The sequence below is a fragment of the Acyrthosiphon pisum genome, chromosome A1 (assembly GCF_005508785.2).
Source record: "Acyrthosiphon pisum isolate AL4f chromosome A1, pea_aphid_22Mar2018_4r6ur, whole genome shotgun sequence".
NCBI classification, from domain to species: domain Eukaryota; kingdom Metazoa; phylum Arthropoda; class Insecta; order Hemiptera; family Aphididae; genus Acyrthosiphon; species Acyrthosiphon pisum.
The window spans coordinates 133,300,215-133,320,938 of record NC_042494.1 but is presented as its reverse complement, the minus strand read 5'-3'; the positions used below and the strand labels follow the sequence as shown (position 1 = coordinate 133,320,938).

At 30.9% G+C, this 20,724-nt stretch overlaps 1 protein-coding gene across 1 annotated transcript in view; it reads left to right on the top strand.

Annotated features, from left to right (window-relative positions):
* The window catches only part of LOC100168690 (pancreatic lipase-related protein 2), a 17,797-nt gene extending 6,994 nt beyond the window's left edge, over window positions 1–10,803 (top strand). The window contains exons 4-7 of the mRNA XM_001950915.5: window positions 6,893–7,156; window positions 7,895–8,080; window positions 8,972–9,137; window positions 9,954–10,803. Coding sequence (XP_001950950.1) covers window positions 6,893–7,156; window positions 7,895–8,080; window positions 8,972–9,137; window positions 9,954–10,023 — 686 coding nt within the window. The 3' untranslated portion in view covers window positions 10,024–10,803. The remainder of the gene's footprint in view (window positions 1–6,892; window positions 7,157–7,894; window positions 8,081–8,971; window positions 9,138–9,953) is intronic.
* The last annotated feature ends 9,921 nt before the right edge of the window (window positions 10,804–20,724 follow it).

Below are 20,724 nucleotides of genomic sequence, written 5' to 3'. Positions count from 1 at the left end.
TCATGGTCTACTATAGTACAAGTAGGGCTCTTCAAAACTTCTATTAGAGTCTTAGTACAAGTAAAAATTGAAAATTGAATAATAATAATAATATGTTCGTTATTATTTGTTCGATAACAACCAGTAATAACTTTAGTTTGTGATAAAAGTATTATAGGATGGTATACACTTACACTGAACGACATGATGACAACCTCTCCGGTCCTTTTTCTATTAGTGGAAATCACGTCGTTTCGACAAATGACTAATGGATAATGTTGACAAACCCTTAGGCCCGAATTGATCAGCCTCATTTACTAATAATATTCCGACTTCCCCCACTATCATGATATATATTTTTATAATCGTACGGCCGTCCGACTCGTCTGAGGCTAAATATTGCTAGCCTCTCGTCACTCTTCGGCTTTCGTCGAGATCGGTCTATCGTTCCACGAACATTGTCGTAATTTTTGATAACAGTGTCGAAGTATGGATAAATATTATTATGTACTATGACAGTTATCATAAATACATGACAAAACAAGTTCATTTTGTCATGATAATAATATTATATAATAACAAAAAGTTTTTCTATTATAAAATGTATAATATATTATTGAATATAATATTCTTAAAGTCGATTGGAAATAACTATAATTATAGTATGTATTCCCTTTTTCTTTACAAGAGTTAGGTGAGGCTGAGCCTCACTTGCCTCACCTGACGAGCCACCACTGACGGGGTTACCCCGCGAAATATTTGTCCACTTCTCCGCTCATCTAAACTTTGAATATTTATAACTCATAAACTATTCGCCCCAAAATTGATTTTTATGTATCAAAATACTAAGAAAAATATTCTCGCTTTGGAATATAAAATTAAAACCCTATGTTGTCATTCAAAAAAAGTAAAAAACTTAAAAAATTATTAGTATAAAAAATATTTAAAAATATAATTTTTTAATAAAACGTTGTTTAAAAGCAACTTGAAACTATGTAAAAAAATATTTTTTGATAAAAGAATCACCCGGTATTTATACCTGAAATGTATTGCACGCAATTTACTATATACAAATTTATATCTGAAATGTATTAGGAGCTATATTTACAATTTTCTCTCTTCGTCCCTATTCACGTTTGTCCGTTGTTGTAACAATAAATTCAAAAATCTTTATAAACCGGTGCGTTACATATTGTTTATTCTACTTGCATATAAAAGCAAGTAGACGATACATTTTACTAATCAGTTATTATTTCGTACTCAAATGTATATAACTTATTTTTGTCTCTTATTGCTTCAACAACTATGGATATAAGTTTTAAGCCTACTTTATTAAATCCTATTTCCTAAGTTATAAACAAATCTTAAATCGAATGACTTTATAATTTACAATGTTTGGCTTAAGTTTAGGTATATGAATAAAAAACTATAGATTGCTTCTCTGTTTTCTTCGTTAAGTGCATGTTGCTGCTTATTGAATAGATTGTCCGCAATGTCTTCTTGGCATTTGATCACGTTGCGATTGACAGTACGTATATATACATATTATGTAATGCATGTAGGAGACGAATATTTGGTGATAAGGTAGGAGTGAGTTAAGTGCGTGTGTCCTATTCTAACTGGGCTGGTTAATCATGGTCATTACTACTTATCTTATTTGTCCTTATGATAATAGGGTATTATCTATCTGTAATTAACCCTAAAAGTGGTACGTAATTTCATTTTTTCTACCATTGTTTCCATTATATGGTTTTTGATAATATTAAATATCTCTGTTGTTGTTATTGGATTTATTGTCACGCAATACGTTGAGATAAGGTGGTTTCGTATGTTATTAAGTCTGCTTTTTAATTTCATGGTGTCCCGAACACGAGAGTGAACGAACTCCCGTGAATGTTCTTCGTTTATTAGTGGTCGATAACAGTTTTTGGATGTGTCGTCTGATTTTATTTTTTGTATAGTGATTCATAATTGATTCTATATCACTCAAAGAGTCACTAATGATTATATTCAGTAATCCGAGCTGGGTTATTATTATATAATTGTCACACTTGCGCCAATATTTAAACAACGACTGTGGTAAAAAAAAAAATGGAATTGTATCATCGAAAAAGATTTCCACATAAGACTCCTAATTAAATATGATGAGAAGTGCCACTTAAACAAATAGCAAATATGTAATACGAGTACACTACTTATCTGTTTGAGCAAGTCATCCGACATTCGTGGTATTGCAGGCATACTCTAAACTCTAAAGTATCAATTATTATTTTGATACGATCGCTTGAATTTTACGGAATCGAGAAATATTACCTACTATTGAGATTTCATATTTTAAATACAAATCAAAAAACTTACTAGTACTCGTACGAATTCATGGTAACTTGAGTTATTTTATCAATTAATATTAAATTAAAAATAATATTATGATTCATATAATTAGTATCAGTAGTATACTAGTATATTTATTAAAGTATTCTAAAAATTGGTTTGGATGTAAGTATAACGTTAAAATATTGTATAAAACTTCATATTTAAGTTTAATTATATTTTCATTAGGCTTTTTAAAAGAATATTGTAATATCGAATAAAATTATATAAAAATGTATTTTTCTATCAAAAACGTCAGTTTATGCAAAACATGATTTGTTTTTGAAAATTACAGTTTAATTTAATTGATATTATTTTACAGTAGCCGATTTCTTCTAGGAAATAATTTCAATATACATTTATTCGCGTTTATAATATAAGTCGTATAAAATCGTTCACGTTTCATAATATATAAAACGAGCTGCAGTGCTATTGAACCGATTGACGTTGATGGATTGGAAAAGTTCTGTTTGAAAATTGATGATTTCGATTAATATCGTATTAATACATTTTAATAATATATCTGTAAGAATTTAGTATGTATTAATATACATTATAATATGTAAAAAGATTTTAAATTTATTTTAAGTTTGTAAAGAAACTCATTTAAAAAGTTTGAGCACGACAAAATGTAATGACTATTATATAATTTTCCAATATCCCAAGTTTATTGTGATAAAACAATAGGATTATATATTATTTTCTTATCGAAATGCTATTATTCAAACCAAATAATATTTAAGATCAATGTACCTACTATTATAGTACTATTCTTAGCTCAACATATCGCACTACAATTACGCAGTACACACTTATATAAGTATTACTGTATTTTGAAAAATATAAATTGTACAGTGACTATCGCAGACAATCGGTCTTAATCACCACGTACCTTCGCTTAAGAGTCATGATGGCCAATCTCAGTTTTTCCAAATCAACAGGAGCATCAATAAACTGTTTCGTTTCTAGGAATTCGGACATTAGTGTCCCTCCGAACTGTTATCTAAAACGTGTACCGTGACTTTCCGAACAGATATTTGTACCAAAAACTAAATTTTTACGATAGTTATATCTGAAATTATTCGTTCTTTCTAGAACAATGCTAAATATTCATGATATTGACCTTGATAGTATAATATTTGTACTTTAGATAGAGTGGCCATGATGAAAAATAGTTATGGTTACGTTATCTCATTTTGATATTTTAGAGTGTGTGGGATGGAGGGCACACAAGTTAATGCATCAGAGCAATCAGAAAGTATATAGTAATTAAATACAAACGTAAAGGAAAAATACAACCAATACGGACTAGAGTTACTGCGCAACCAGTATAATGCCACTGTCAGGTCCACCCGTCATATATTTAGTTAATCACACGCAAAAAATAAACAATTTATTATGATACTAAAATATTACGATACTAAACACGCCTAATGAGCCAGTGTCATGGCTGGGTTGACTTTCCCCTACAAGACGTGGCATGTGGTTCTAACTTCAAAACTAATAACACTTGATCCACCTCACTCTTCTCATAAATACACCAATAATCCATTTATAATATATGAAATATAATTTTTTTGAGATTGACCATGATGGTTTCGATGAGATGATATTATTATATAGTTGCAAACTACATCGACTAAATCGAGTTGATAGCATAATATTATGGTAACGCTGATATAGGTACGCGCAAACCGAATGCATCGGCCGCTTACGTCGGAATTCGTTATCATAAATATTTACACTGCGTACAAAATCAAAACGGTTCACATTGTGCCCGAAGTATATTATTTGGTTTGTGATAATGTAATGTGTAACACAAAACATTATTCTATACTTCTACATATATTCAAATAATTGAAGTAGTCCCGTTTAACACGATCGGTTCCGTTAAAGTATTTGACATGATTGAACGTTTCGACATATTATTAATCTATTCTGTATACAAAACGAATATAATTTTGATTTTATTTACAATAATATATATTTTATTGTGATATTTTTTCCGTCGCAATAGTAGTGCGATTCCATGTTGGCGCTGGAGTTTGATGTGACAAGCAGTCGCAGGCCTTAAGAAACTAAAATAATAATAAAAATGCTGATTAAAATTTAAAAAAAAAATCTCTGACTCAGAAATTTAAAAAAAAAAAAAATAAATATCATCAAACGCATCATTTATTTAAATTTCAAATAATTATTTTGTAAATAGAATACATTGCTGAATTTAAATTCAAGTTTTTTTTTAATCTCTAAGTCTTTTTTGTCAACAGTCACAGTATAAATAAACGAAACATTGTTATAGGCATTGAGTACTTTTTCAGAGAACAATTTGAGTTTATCTGAAAACTGACTACTCAATGACACACTTCATGATACTTATACGTATTATAAGAGCTAAACAAGTATTTTTTTTAAAAAATTGTATGCATCGATGACTAATCGGCTCACTGGAATAATTTTTAAAATTAATATAAAAAAAAAATGTTGTATTTAATTTAAACAATACGAACATATTTTATTACCAACCATCATTAGTAGTATAAAATAAAATAAAAATACAGTATACACTATAATAATGAAATTGTATATTAAGATGATTAAAACGATTTTTTTCTTCACTAACTATTTTGCATTAATATTATTATTATAGTCCGATAATTATATTATTACAAACACAACCCCTATTTAATTTTGTAATATTATAAGTACAAGCAATTTGTATTTTAATTTCTGAGTATCAATTAATTAAATTATGCAATTGTTAATATTCATGATATGCAACGGTAACGTCTCCATACCTACCGAATGAGTTTATTTACCAAAGCAAGAGTATAATAGTTGTGTATAATATTATAATAAGTATCATCTTTTGATGTGAATTATAGATGCACACGAATTGATTAATTGAAACGCATTAAATTAAAAACTAGATTTATAAATTTAAATTAATATTTTTAATGAAATCATTACAATGTTGTCCATCCTAGTTGGTATTTCTCAAAATACTTATTGTTTTGTGAAATGCTGTTATTAAATTTAATTTTGTGTTTACAAGTGTTTTTTCTTCTTGTTATTGTTAAATACAGACACTGTATCACCATTGTGTTATATGACATTTTTAGAAATTAAATTTTTAAGAATTGATTACTTTTATCAACATTTTTAACATAACATAGGTAGGTTTAGCAAAAATAAAAAAATTGAACCACCGTAAAAAAAACCTAGACACAAACACAGATAATGTTCTTACCATTAAGTTTTACTAGTTTTAGAATAGTTCAATTCACTCTTATTTTTAAACTAACGAAGCTAAACGTGATCTGCTGAGACCTGACGCATATCAACATTTTCCCAAACATTTTTTTTTCTATAAATTGTAATAATTTATCTTGGATCTTGATTGTGAATTTAACGGACTTGTAGGTGCAAGTGCGTATGACATGATGTAGTACGGAGACACACGCACACAATGATTAATAATCATTTATTATACTACACGTCGTTTATACACCCACTCTTATATCACGCACACACAAGCATTAAAATATATTCCTGATACTAAATTCCTTAAATATACGCATCATCACCATTTTTTTTCCATAAATTGTAATAGTTTATTATGAATCTTGCAGATAGTGAATATTTTATTTTATTTTTCAAATAAAATTATATGTTGTTGAACAATTTTGCTTCAATACAACAAAATATATTTTTGAAAAGTTCGATACATTTCAAAAAATATTAAAACTAGATTTCTTTTAAAAATAACGTGCTGAGGGCTAACGAAAACAAAATGGCAGTCATTTAGTTATAAGTTGAGTAATTCATTATTTTAAAGATATTCATAATCAGTAGATTATATCACTAGTACATAACGTCAAACTTAAACATCATCTATAATTAAAAATGGATGTTTAATTTAAATAAATAAAATAATAAAATATACTTGGATGGTACAAGGAATTAAATTAAAAATCGTTAACAGTGTTGTTCAACATGGTAATGTACCTATTTTGCATACACAGAACGCCGTACTATAATGATGTAAAAACAGAATATTGTGTTGTTATGATAAATAGTCGCATTAAAAAATGATTCTGAGTTCCGAGTAAAGAGTTTTGTCCATTAAAGTTTAGTTTGGATGTATTTAAAACCTTTAAAGTTCCGTTAGTAAATAATAAATAATACAACGTCAAAATCACCAAGCATTTTTGAAATCAATTCATATTTTATTACATATTCTTTCACTAGTTTTTTTTATCAAACATTTTAGTAAATACTCAACCACCACCCACACATACAGTTCTCTGTATAACTACCATATCGAAAGAACCATATCCCATGCAGGGATACAGTTCTCAGAGTATCGATGAGTTGGTTTTTTTGCTATTTGCATTGAAAAAAAATTGTCATCCAATAATAATATAATAATGGACACGTGTTTTTTTCACTTAATTTTATCAGTGGGCGTTGTTTCGGTATCACATTGCAAGACATGATTTATCATTGTGATACGATGTTAATTTTTTATTTTTGCCTGCAGAATACCTAATGCAGGCAGACGTCAACGTCTGGATGATCGATTACCGTGACGTCTCGGCCGGGCCCCGTGAGTGTTATTTGGCTGCGGTGTTCAACCTGCCGGCGGTGGGGAAGTGCACTGCTCTGTTCGTGCGTAAAATCATTGAGCTGTCCGAGGTGGATGTGCCCGAAGAGGCGATGCACGTGATCGGGTTCAGCTTGGGTGGCCAGTTGGCTAGTCAGATATCCAAAAACCTTAAGCCCATCAAGTTGCCGAGGATCACGGGTGAGCGACACAATATTTTAATATAATCATAACGATCGCTACCAGCATTATATTATATTATTGTACACAGTGCGGAAGGGTTTTCTGTACACGCAGTCATCGATTATTTATTCATAATAAAATATCTATACGCCCAATAATTTGTGCTCGGAACATTTATTTTTCAAAGTGGTTACTATCGTGCACCTAACTGAATAGTATTGAATACATGATTTTCGTTTTGCTGATTCGGAAATTTTAAGGGCACTCATGCGCACGAACTAATTACCTCGCTATATGGCAATAATACCCAATGGATACCAATACACCATATGGTATCCGAAACGCTAGAATACCTATACCTTCAGTAATACAGTATAACTAAACCAATTGTAATAATATAGTATGTGTAATACGTGACATAGTTCACGGAGGTTTTGACAGCTTTCGGCTCTGAAACGAATATAGAGTGCGTGACGAAAATATACCAACTACAAACAATGGAGAAAAAAATAAATGATAATAGTAAACTTACTAAAGTGGGTAACGCCTCGGTGTCAGATCGCGACTATCGATCTCGCGTCATCATAATATGATTGGCTATAATACTCAGGGCTGTCAAATCAACGTACCACAGTGTGTGTGTGTGTGTGTGTGTGTGTGGTCATAATTTTATGGTATAAAAATAATTCGTTTGATTCACATCTATAGCTTAAATAACAAATATATAGTAATCAACGTATAGTGGTTTTCTTTCAGGACTGGATCCGGCCTTGCCGTTGTTCTACAGCTCGCACCTTAACAGAAGACTGAGTCGCAACGACGCCGATTTCGTGGACGTGATACACACGAACGCGTTGATCCAGGGCCAGTTGGCGCCATGCGGTGACGTAGACTTTTATGTCAACGGCGGATTAGCGCAACCGGGCTGCCACAACAGTTCAAGTGCGTGTATATTAACAACGTAATATAGAGAATGATTTCCTGGCATTTTTTCTAAAAAGCTTCATTCCTGGGATAATATTTCGGATAAAACCACATATTATATTAATATAAATTTCTAAATTGTTCGTCCAAAATTACTTTAAAAAACAGACATCGTTATTTATCTCCATAAACTCGAAGCTTAAAGTCGAATTTTTTTCACTCATCTTAATATTTAACCTAAAATAAACAAAATTGATTTAGACAAAATTTATTTCTTCTATTTCTTCTATTGATTATAATAATTTTTTTTTTTTAATTTTAACAGTTTTGAATAAATGTTTATTGCGGGATACATGTCTAGACCATCGATCTAAGCTGTAGAGCTTAGATGACATATTTTTCCTTCAAAACCACAATAATTATAGAACAAAAATAATCACTGTTCTGAGTAGGCGTAGTGAAGAACGTTTTTTAATGATATATCTTAAACTTAATATAGTATCATGTTTGGTGTCCGTTATAATATATTGATTTAACTGATATAGTTTAAGAACAAACATGAACTATTATAAATTATAATATTGTACCATAAACATCTATCATTTTTATTTAAACCAGCATTTCTAAAAATATTTTGCATGAATTGAAACAATTAATAACCTATTAGAAATTGAAATACATAGATACTATAAAAACGATATCAAAATCTCCTTAAAAATCGGTGGCATTCAGAATATAATTTAATTTAAAAATTGAATGACAAGACGAGCGTGTCGCAATAAATTAATAAACATCAACCCGTGCAACAGTAAACAATAGTCTCTAAACGACGGTTGTTTTTAAAAATAATAATTTTGCAATGTTGTAAATTTATTTAATGTTTTTGTTTGTTTTCGCATATTTCATCAGATCCGATTGGTTGTGATCATCACATGGCTCCGACTTACTTCGCCGAGAGCATCAGATCGGTGACGGGTTTCTGGTCTTGGCCGTGTCCGAGTGCGTTCGAATACTTCTCTGGCAAGTGTCCACGGCAAGGCGACCACGAGCTGATGGGAGAGTGCGTGAACCTCAGGTGAGCCCATCGTAGTTTTTGCGTCGCAATATTTAGCGCTTTATTGTGATTTTATAGTACGTAGTTAATTAATAATAATTTATTGTCAGCTGTGTTTGCGTTATCTTCCCCAATAGATGTAATCATAGTATAGTAGTTGCTACCTATATAATCTAATATAGCCGTTAATACGCCAGGTTTTTGACGACGACTCGTCCCAACGCAGACCGCGGATCAGCACTGAATATTATCATAAATTATTATTCACTTACGATTAATTTTGTTTGAAACAATTCAAACCGTTCGATTTATTTGAATGGTGCATCGGCTACAGTGTTCGGATTAGATAAGTATTTTTTTATCTAGATAAAGATAAAGATAATGCAACTCAAATGTATCTAGATAGATATAAAAGATAACTTAACTCATATTTATCTAGATAAAGATAAAGATAAATACTTTTTTATCTAGATAAAAAAAAGATACAATTATTTTTTAAATGGTTATAAAATTTGGTTAAAACCAAACGTTTTAATGCGTTTGTGATACAGGTATATTTAAGTGGACCTATTTCTAAATGTATTACTATAGTAAAAGCAAGAGGTTATAGGTTACAATATGCCCCACTACGCCCTTAGTATCGTACTAATAATAATAATACTTCACAACCGATGACGACCACGAGAATCGATGATATTATTATGTTGCATCAAATTTCGACTAAATACGTATTGTAATTCACTCGACTTGACTTGATCATTAAACGGTCTTCGTTTGTACGTGATTATTATTGTGATTATTATTATTATTATTATTATTATTTAAATTTTATTTTAGTGCCAGAGGTCAATACGTATTGCACACGAACAGTGAACCACCTTATGCGCAAGGCGACTGGACGCGGTGAACACCAGGACATTGAAGGAGAGTCGTGTCCCGCCACGCTGTTATTATAACGTTCGAATAAACCATGAAACTCGCACGCTACTGAAACACGAAAATAATTACTATGCCGTTGCGTTTTCGATGAATATTTTATCAACTATTGTTTTATTTTTTTAATTTTAATATTATATGTAGTCCGAGTTCAGAACGGACACAATACAATAATAATATAATATAATATTATGATACAATGTCGTAGGGTTTCGAATTATAAAACATGACAATAATATTATAATAGCAGTGTGTCTAGAAATACATTGCGTGTGCTTTTATAGTGAATAATACTATAGTAGTGATCGATATTGAATCTTCGGGGAATTTCGAAGACGAGAAAGCGAATCGTTATAAAGAATAAAAATGATTGCAAGTTTAAAAACTTTAAAGAAGAACTTACACGAGTTGAACTTTTAAACATATAAAAATATCGAAAATGCATGTAGGCACAACGCATGTCCTCTTTTATACCATCATCAGTCATCATTATAAATTATTATTATAGTATTATCCTATATAATATTATGATCATCATCGTTAGATGATGTTGTCATATAATATTATATCAGTGCATACTAGCATATTATATATGGGCAATGGCTATATTAACAATATAGTGGGAATTGTGCCAGAACGGGGAATAGAGAAAGACTATTTTAATCAATTCCTCTCATTCTGGCAGATGTTTTATCATAATATTATATATATATTAATTTACATCAATATATTCATGATATCTTATATAAGACATTTATATTTTCATGTTCATTCCCGTATGATAATCATAGATGGCCTATCTATTTTATAATATCCATGCATACTAGTTGCGTCTCAGATTTTATTTAATAGCCAGTTGTGTCCGCATCAAAAAGGTCGAAAACAGGTCATAACCTGCCGTAGGTTTGTAACCAGCTAGTTGCGTTCCAAAAATCGATACTATAAAATCGATTTTTTAATGAACTTTGTTAGTATACAAATATTTGAGATTATATTCGTTTTCCATGATATACTAACTGTACGCTACAGCTAAATATTGAAATTTAGAAACTAACGAATTACTCAAACTCGACGATGGAGACCATATTTTATAGATTACACGTTAAAGTTTAATTTTGATTCCCATTAATATATATAGCCCGAATGCCCGATATAGGTACATATATAATTATATTAATATAACATAATATTGTATTATAGTAAGTTTGTGTTTATGATAGTGACGACTACGATCTTATAATATAATCTTATCTAATAAATGAAATATTCATATTGACTGTTGTAGCAAATCTAGTTAGTACTTTTGAGAAGTAAAAATTGAAAATTTCCAGTAATTTTAAAAATCGTTAGGAAAAACAAAAAAAAAAAAAATCAAAAAAAGGGCAACAATTTCTCCCTTTCACAGAGTTTCCTTTTCTCCTAACCCATGAAAATACCCAGACACTTACTCACTCTGTATCATAACTATTGACCACTGATGACCTGTGACGGGGGTGCGTGTGCACATAAGTGCAGAAATCGGTTCGTATGTTGGGGTGTGTATGTGTATAAAAACTACGCATTCCACAAAATACCTATACACTTTTTGGATACACAACCTATTCATATTATAAGTACGTTGCGGGGGGGGGGGGTCGTTTATAAATATTATTACGATGGCCAAAAAAATTAGAATTAAAAAATAAATAGTAATCCATCGCGTTAATTAAAAAATGCCATTATTTAGATTATATTTATATAATATTATTAATATTATGGCGATGGAATAATACTGTATACGGAATGTAATTATTGAAATGCAATAATGTTGTCGTATAATATTATTATACATATAATATTGTTACGCTTATAATATATTATACGGGTATAATTTATGCGGCGTGAAATTATGTGGTTTAGATGGAATTTTTATGATGAGTGAAAATTTAATTCCACTCGTAAGTTGGGTACGTATTTTAGGTTTGAAATGAAATATATGCAGTTAGCATATTATAATACGTTACGAGACGCATTATTATCGTACAGTCATGCCAGTAGAATGCAATAAAATAATCTGGGATTTGTAATTTGTAATTTGGTATTTTCGAGTCCAAACAAATTGACCACGAACAATGATAATAATCAGTGGAGGCCATCTGAAGTATTGTTGTGAAATTGGAGAAAACTTGACTCAATCAGCGAGTGATCGGTTAAAAATAAATAGTGAATAAATATTTTTACTGGCAGACGATATTAACTGCGTAATCTGAACGTATGACTTGCGTTTTTAATTATAATTTCAAAATGTATTGTGTCTACGGTAACTGCAGTATTACGACAAATCAATCATTGAAATCGAAAACCTCCAATTCCATTAATGATCTATAGTAAGATACAGCGTTTTTTTTTTACTAAAGATATTTTTTCCTCTGAATCCCCCAGGATAAATGTTTTGAAGTAAATTTGTTTTTAATTTTTATCGGCAAAAATATTATTGATAACTTTTCTTAAGAATCTTGCGTAAAATGAAAATACGCATATTTCTATGTTGTCTACACTGTTATAATACGCGTATCTATTAACCCTAAGTACAAGAAAATCTAAAGTTATCTTGGGCTCGAAAACGGCTGAAAATAACATCACATTAGTTGCCAGCAGCTAATTGCAATTACACAAAACGAGCGCTTGATATTAAAAGGAAAAACAAATCGGCGAGACCTACGCCTCCCCCCTACACAGACATTATTGACCCGGTTGTGTGATTTAGTGTTTGTGATTTTTGAAATTTTTCCCGACGAAAAACGTGCTATCAATTACGCCCGGCGTGTGTACATAATACAATATAATCATTACCATTGGCGTATCGTATGACCGTACATTGTGTGTATTACGATATTATTATTATTATTATTATAATATTGTCTATGCATGATTTACGAGAGTTATTTTAAACCGTTCATCCACATAATTTATTATTACTGTACTATTACTGTTGTGTAATACAATAAATTATTTCCCCCGCGGCAGCGGTGGCAAATGTCATTCGTATAAATATTTCGGTCACACTAGACTCCATTACACACTGCCGAGTTGTACGTATACCTACTATTATGCAGGTGTCGCGAGGGTTTTATCGTTCGAAAAATAATAATAATTCTCCCGACAAGAACTATTGTTGGGTATGCCAAATTGATTATAATAATATACTCTTGTACTATAGCAAATTCGCAGCCGTTGTCTCCCCTTCCGAACCGTAAATACAATAATATTATAAATATCATATAGGTGCAGTCGTGCAGAGCTTATAAATAGTGTGTATACTGTATAATGTACATTATTAGTTCATGCCGTAGCAGCTACGGCGTAGCTAGAGCTTTTTATTTTTATTTTTATTTTTTTTTTTTTTGGGGGGGGGGGGCACTTAATTTTTTTCTCTAGTTTTTGTACAACTTGTATAATATTATACTTGTCACCTGTTACAATAATTAATGAAACCATTTATTTGTTCATAAACAAAACTGTTGGGTGGCACCTGCCCCCTAGCTGTGCCCCACCCTTCTGACTACGGTACTTATGTCTATAATATGTACCTGAAATTTGTATAGTGAGCGAGGAAAGCACCGGCTAGACAAGGACAAAATTATATTACGAAATGGCTCGCGTGATGTGTGTCGACGACGTCACCGTGAACCGGTCGAGTTTTACGGGAGAGAAGGCTCGGAGAAAAACCACTTTTACTAATAAAATTATAAAATGTCTTGCATAAGACTGAACGTGAACTATATAATATATTATTATCGTAATATGTATAACATTTGTAAATATATTATAGGTACTACTTATTATATTATACTCGCCGAATCGATGCATTCACAGTTCATAGAAATAATATGAGAATGATTTAATAGGTAGATACCTACCAATAGTTAGTTAAGACCACACGATATCAAAACTTCGTTTCTAATGTCATTATTATTTTCATCAAAATCGTAATAAACTCCATATGAAATATTATTATAATGCTCGTATATTGATTACATACATAATCTGTGTAGTATATTATATAAACTTAAATGTAAGATTACATTATTTTGATTTCCTTGTAGTTTATTGAACTTGAAAACCATGATTTAGGGAAATTTAGTGAAGCACACATGCATTGTGTTCAAAATCTTTATGGTATATTTTTAACAATAAATTAGAAATAATATCAAGGTAATAATATAGTTATTTAAAAATATATTATAAATATTATAATAATATTATGCTGTTGTAAGACGGCGCATTATATATGCAATTTTAATACAAAACAATGTTTTGAAAGCAAATACCACGCCATACGTACCCACCTGTTTCATGTAAAATAAAATAATTATGTATCAATTAATAATATCACGATGTAACATAATTCAACTACGCCCAAGTGCAATTTTATTATAAGAACAAATAGTTTAATCTAGGTACTTAAAAAATGTAATGATTATAATATTTCGTATAGAGCTTGAAAAAAATACGATATAATTTATTAATATTGCTACAGGAAAAAAGTCCACAGATCCAATTCGACGGACTGATCAATATATCTTCAACCCCCCCCCCCCAAAAAAAAAAAAAAAAAATTGTTTGATCGAGGAAAAATAGATTTGCAACGTTTCATAACACTATTCTCATAGGTTTTGTTCGATATTCCGTTTGGGTGATCCGCGCTTTGAACATAATAATATTGGGTCATTTTCTAGCATATTATATTATTTACAGTCACACTCGTGACCGAAATCGTACATTTAATTTACAGGAATTAACAACACGTTGCATTTCAATTTCGATTTAATCCGAACTATATATTCTAGACGACTGTAACATACACGTTTCGGATAATATTTTACACGTTAACGACGTAATAATTAATCGTATACCTAATAATATTATCGATGTAAAATTTTAGTGCTTTTATATGATGAAGTATATTTGTTAATATTATAATTATTGAGAATTAAGGTTTCGAAAACTGGGTCATTAGCATGTATACCACTACTCCTACATTGGTAATAGATAATATTAATCATGATTATTGGCTAATCAACTATATTATTATATCGTGTAGGTACCTATACGTACAGTGTACGATAAGTATTTTATATTATTCACTGTCGATTATTTTTTGAGAAAAAATTTTTTAAAATTCGACGAATACAATATAATATTGTATTTCACTAGGTTTAATTCTTAGAGTTCACGTGTCTGTCGGATTATTAAAATAAGTACTAGGTACCTACTAATAAAGCATTGTAAGTGTTTTCGTGAAAGTGCATAAAATTATATTGTGCGCGCTTACAGTTCCGCACGACAAGTGGCTCACCCCACAACTACCTACTATGATATAATATTATAGTCGTAGGTTTTTCTTTATGTCATAAAATGTTTAGTCGGAATTCACGTATTGTGCTTTTGATCAAAGAGAATTCAAAATTAGTTTTTCTGCGGATAATTTATTTAAAATGATTATTCGAGTTTACCTATATTAGGTATTGTGTCCGCAATATATATTTTTTCTATGGAAACTTTCTTTAAAGAAAGTGTGTGTGTATGAGAGAAAGAGAGAGAGAACAAATAAATACCATGTAAAAATATTGGAATATTATTCCTACTAATTTTTTTTCTTTTGTATTCGCGGAAATCTCTTTATAATATTAAGTACTTTTTAGATCAAACACTACTTGATAATCACTGATCAAAAATTATGTTATTTTTCAAATTGTACAACTATTTTCTAGTGTAGGTTTCAATCGTTTCGTAGATTTATTTCTTTTCGACGGAACGCTGAACAGACGGCGTTTTCTTGTGACAATTGTGAATTTTTTATACTTTTATATTATAATATATGAATATAATGTTGAGGTCCACATTTTTAAAGGGAGACGGTGACAATCAGAGGGGAGATAAACGTCTATGGTAATGACTTGACAATATTTTGGCTACATGACATAAGCGCCAAAGGTACAAAAATGACATATCATTTGCGTCAAAATTAATATTTTATATAAATAGTCATATAAAAATGTCGATCTTATAAAAAATTGTCAATAATAAATTGATAAAATATAATATACAATGAAATAGATATAATTTGAATAAATCAGTTGATTTTTTCCATCTCATAAAAAATTGTCACTAATAAATTGTTAAAATATAATATATAGTTCTAAATTTAATATCTGTTATTTAATATCTATTAAGCGTGGCACACAGGTATCTAGGATTTTGGTACTTTCGTACGATATGATTTTGGCGCTTTCGTACGATATAACTTTTTAATTAATCTCTCTTATTAATCTCATTTTGGCACTTATGTCTTCCACTGAATATTTCAATCTATAATAATAACTTGAGGCTGCAAAAAATATAGACTTGTGATCGATGGGGTGGCTCGTGGCCATTGTATTTTCATTTGGCCTGAGTAAATTTTTAGATCTTCGGTGTCACTGATTGTACTAATCAATACGGGACGGTAAGTAATTGATTTTTTTTATCGATTTACAAAACCATAAGTTGGTGTATGAACCGCAGTTGTATAATATAGTGGGCAATCTCACACAAAAACTATAAAATGACACATATCCGTTTATTTTAGTTCAGAAATAATAAATGCCAATAACTCGATTGTTTATACGTTATAACGCTATACTATCATAATAATAATATTATCTATAAGTAAAATATTATTTTCTTTGAGAAAAAAGATAGTGAAACGTTGAATCCATTATATTATGTTTGTGAATCAATAACAGCCGTATCATTATTTGTCTAGTTATTATAAAGCCTATATTATTATGACGTGTTCTACTTATAAACCATTAAAACTAAATGAAGTACCAAATTTATTATGTCAGTTATACCTATGTAGGTATACGTATTTTTATAAAATAAAAGTTTCGCGACAAACTGCAATTATTTATTTGTGCATTCTTTCTGAGTTCAAATTAAAATTTGCAAATCTGCATTTTGTGCGTCGTTGGAAAAAGTTATAAAAATTATGATACCTACCTTGCTTATACTCATTTAAAACTAAGCAGAACTTCAGGAAATGGTTAGTGGAAACGTTAAATAAAATGATGTCAACGATTTTAATTGTTCATACTTCTTTGGGTAACTATATAAGGCTGTTATCGCGATACAATACGATTATTAAAGCTGCAAGCGTAGGATACGCCACCTCGTCGACTATTTAATTATGCAATTGTACAAAGAAATAAACTATACACGCAACCTTGACCGAAAATCTAAAATAATTTTACTTTGAAAGTATTGTTTTTATTTTTTTGATTATCATGGTCGTTGACTTATATTTTGTGTTCTGGAATTACATAATATTTTTAATATTACACCAAACCTTCTTGTTTGTCATCAACTTAACTTTCAATAAAGAGATTATTCTTATCGTATCTTGTTAATTTGGACACGTTGACTGCCATATGATATGTCAGGTCAGTATACCCACTCTATGGTGGTTTTAATGTATTATGCGATTAATATATGAACGAGTTTTGTTCGAAAACTATCCAATTCTATTTAAAATACCGACGGAAAAAAATACCCGTGTTTATTGTGTGCTATAGTAATAATACAGTATTTTGTTGATGAGACTTACAAGTATGGTGGTATTTAACGCCAGTTAAAATTTGCGCAGTATAATAATATTATATACTGTGTGATTGGTCCGGTACGAGGGTCCAACCATTATTATTTAACGGCCTACGGAAAAGACGATCATCATCTCTACATATTATTATTAGAATATCATAATTTTATACTAAAGTACGATAATGCAACACGTCGAACGGAACGGTGTGGAGGTGAAGGGGTAGGGCGGAGTTCAAAGGATCGAGTGCGGTGCGTCTATATACCGATTGCATATAAACGTCGACGCGATAACCCCGACGGACGCGGGCCTGTCGTCGGAGACTTAAATTCCTGTGCCCGGGGTCGGTCTGCCGACCTGTGGTATAATAAAATGTGTCGACCGCGAGATTAGAGTCGGATTAGAATACGGATCACACGCCGGGTAAACGGTCAGCATGGTGAGTAGGAGACTGCGGTGGTGATATCGTGAGGGAGGGGCGGAGTGCTCGGAAAAGCAACCAGGTCGTGTGACATCTGTGTCGGCGGAGGCCGAACACTGTATATAGTGATACCGGAAATACGCCTCTCGTATTATAATTTCGCACAGGTCCACCGCGTCACAGCATCAGCAATGGCGCGTAGCGGAAGCTGCAGTTATAATAATATAATATATCCCAACAGAAAACAATGGTCGCCACTCTCTTCATCCTCCTGCCGACAGACGAACTCCCTCCCCACCATCAAACCGATTGCGGAGCTAGTCGCATTGTTCTCTCGGCCGATCCCGAAATTCATCCGATCTGCAGGGCCCGGGGGGATAACCTCATCCTGTGGCTGTGTATGTGCTATCATAATATTATTATCATCATCATCGTCACACCTTAGTACCTAACACCGCTACCGCCACCTCCATCGTCACCACCCTCCAACGTGCGAGTATAGACCGACCGATTGTCGTCGTCAACTCAATAATTAACTGCTATGACATATATACACACAGACACACAAACGCACTTATCTGATGTAATGTAATTCATGAATATTTGTCTACGTGATTCGGTAGCGAGTGTAGCCTGGTGTAGGAGGGATGGTTGTGGACAATGGGACATTATGGTATATTATGTGTATATTTTATTATTATAACATTATATAAATCAAAACATTGAATATTTTATCGAATGAACACGGAACCATAATATTGTGTTATATTAATAAATATATAGTACCTAATACAGAAATACCAAATTATTATGTTGCATTGTTATAAATTCTATAATTTTTTTTATTACCTTCTATGAGTTGGTAATGATTAGTACATTTTCCGTAGACCTGTTTTTAGGGTTCCGTACGGTAAAACGAGACCCTATTACTAATAGGCTCCGCTGTCCGTCCGTCCGTCCGTCTGTCATCAGTCTGTATCTCATGAACCATGAAAGTTAGAGAGTTGAAATTTTCACAGACGTATTTCTGTTGCCGCTATAACAACAAATACTAAAAATCCTAGAATATGTAATATAAACAGTGTTTCCGACATGTTTATAGCTGATGATGGTACGGAACCCTTCGTGCGCGAGTCTGACCCGCACTTGGCCGGTTATTTTTTTTTTTTAAATTATTAAAAAAGAAAAACAATATATTTTAAAAAGTAGCTGTCAAAATATATTTTTGCAATGTCTCCATTTAACACGATTATATACGTACTTGTAGACTATACGGTTGTTTAGATACGATTTAAAAATTTCATTATTCGCAATAAACTTTTTTTAACGAGTGTTTGAAAACCACTGTCCAAATATAGATTTGTTAAAAATGTTGGGCCTATTATTTTTGTGTGGTCAGTAATTAAATCAATCAGTAAATTGTAACATAATGTGTTTGGTCTAACAAAATAATACATTCTCACTTATTACTCTCACGATTTAAACAAATATTGTTGAATGTAAAAAATCATCGAAAGAGACCTGACAGAAAAAGAAAAGAAAAAAAAATTGTACGGTCCAAAAATAATCGATATATATCAAAAAAACAGAATTTGATATGTATAAATGTTTAATATTTTGATAGACGAATAATTTTTATTATTTGTCTAAAAAGCTATAGCGTGATATTTGTTAATCAGTTGGATATTATAAATCAAATTGAATAAAACTACATTTTACCAATTTGTTGTATTTATTCAAAATATTTCCCATTCAATTAGTTATTCAATTAGGTATGTATACATTTTGTTGGTCATGCAAGAAGTTAAACGAAATAATTGTCATGATTAATTTCCTGAGATGAATGAGTACAACTGCTGTGTATAGGGGACACATATGACACGTTAAAACTGTACATTTTGTTCTAGGCAAAATATGGCTGATTTACGGTATAGTAATAATAGTATATGTTTTTGTATTTTATGCTCATCCTGTTATCAATTTTCTTCTGTGATTCAATATATTATTTTCTCATTGACTTTATAGTATATTGATTTATTGGTATAATAGTATGGTTGAACAATATAATCAATAGAATAAAGTATGGGACTAATTGAGGGAACCATTGCTTCACCCAGTTTGCTAGAACGATTCGACATTCCTGTTCTTGGTAACACCGGACATAAGGGGTGGTCGATACCAGTAAATCGAATTAACTTTGCAAAAAATGCACGTCAAGTTAGGATGATGTCAACGACCACAATAATAATGTATACATTTTTAGATCTGGCCAACTACTATATCATATTATTATATTATATTATTTTTTTTTAAATTGCATACTCATACCTTGTTTTTTAATGTGTAATTTATAACACGAATATTCTGTTCATTTAGTTTTAATTGTTGATGTTTTGTTACAAACCAAGGAAAACATACAAATGTAACAATTACCTATAATTATACAAAACGGTTTTACACAAACAATATAAAAACAAAAAGTATCTTAAACGTATTAAAATTGTATTTTTGTACACTGTAATCACTATGTAATAATTATGACATGTTGCAGGTAAACGTAAAAAAATAAATTTATTTGTATACCGGGTGATTCTTTTATCAAAGAACACTCATTATTTCAAAAAGTATTCAGG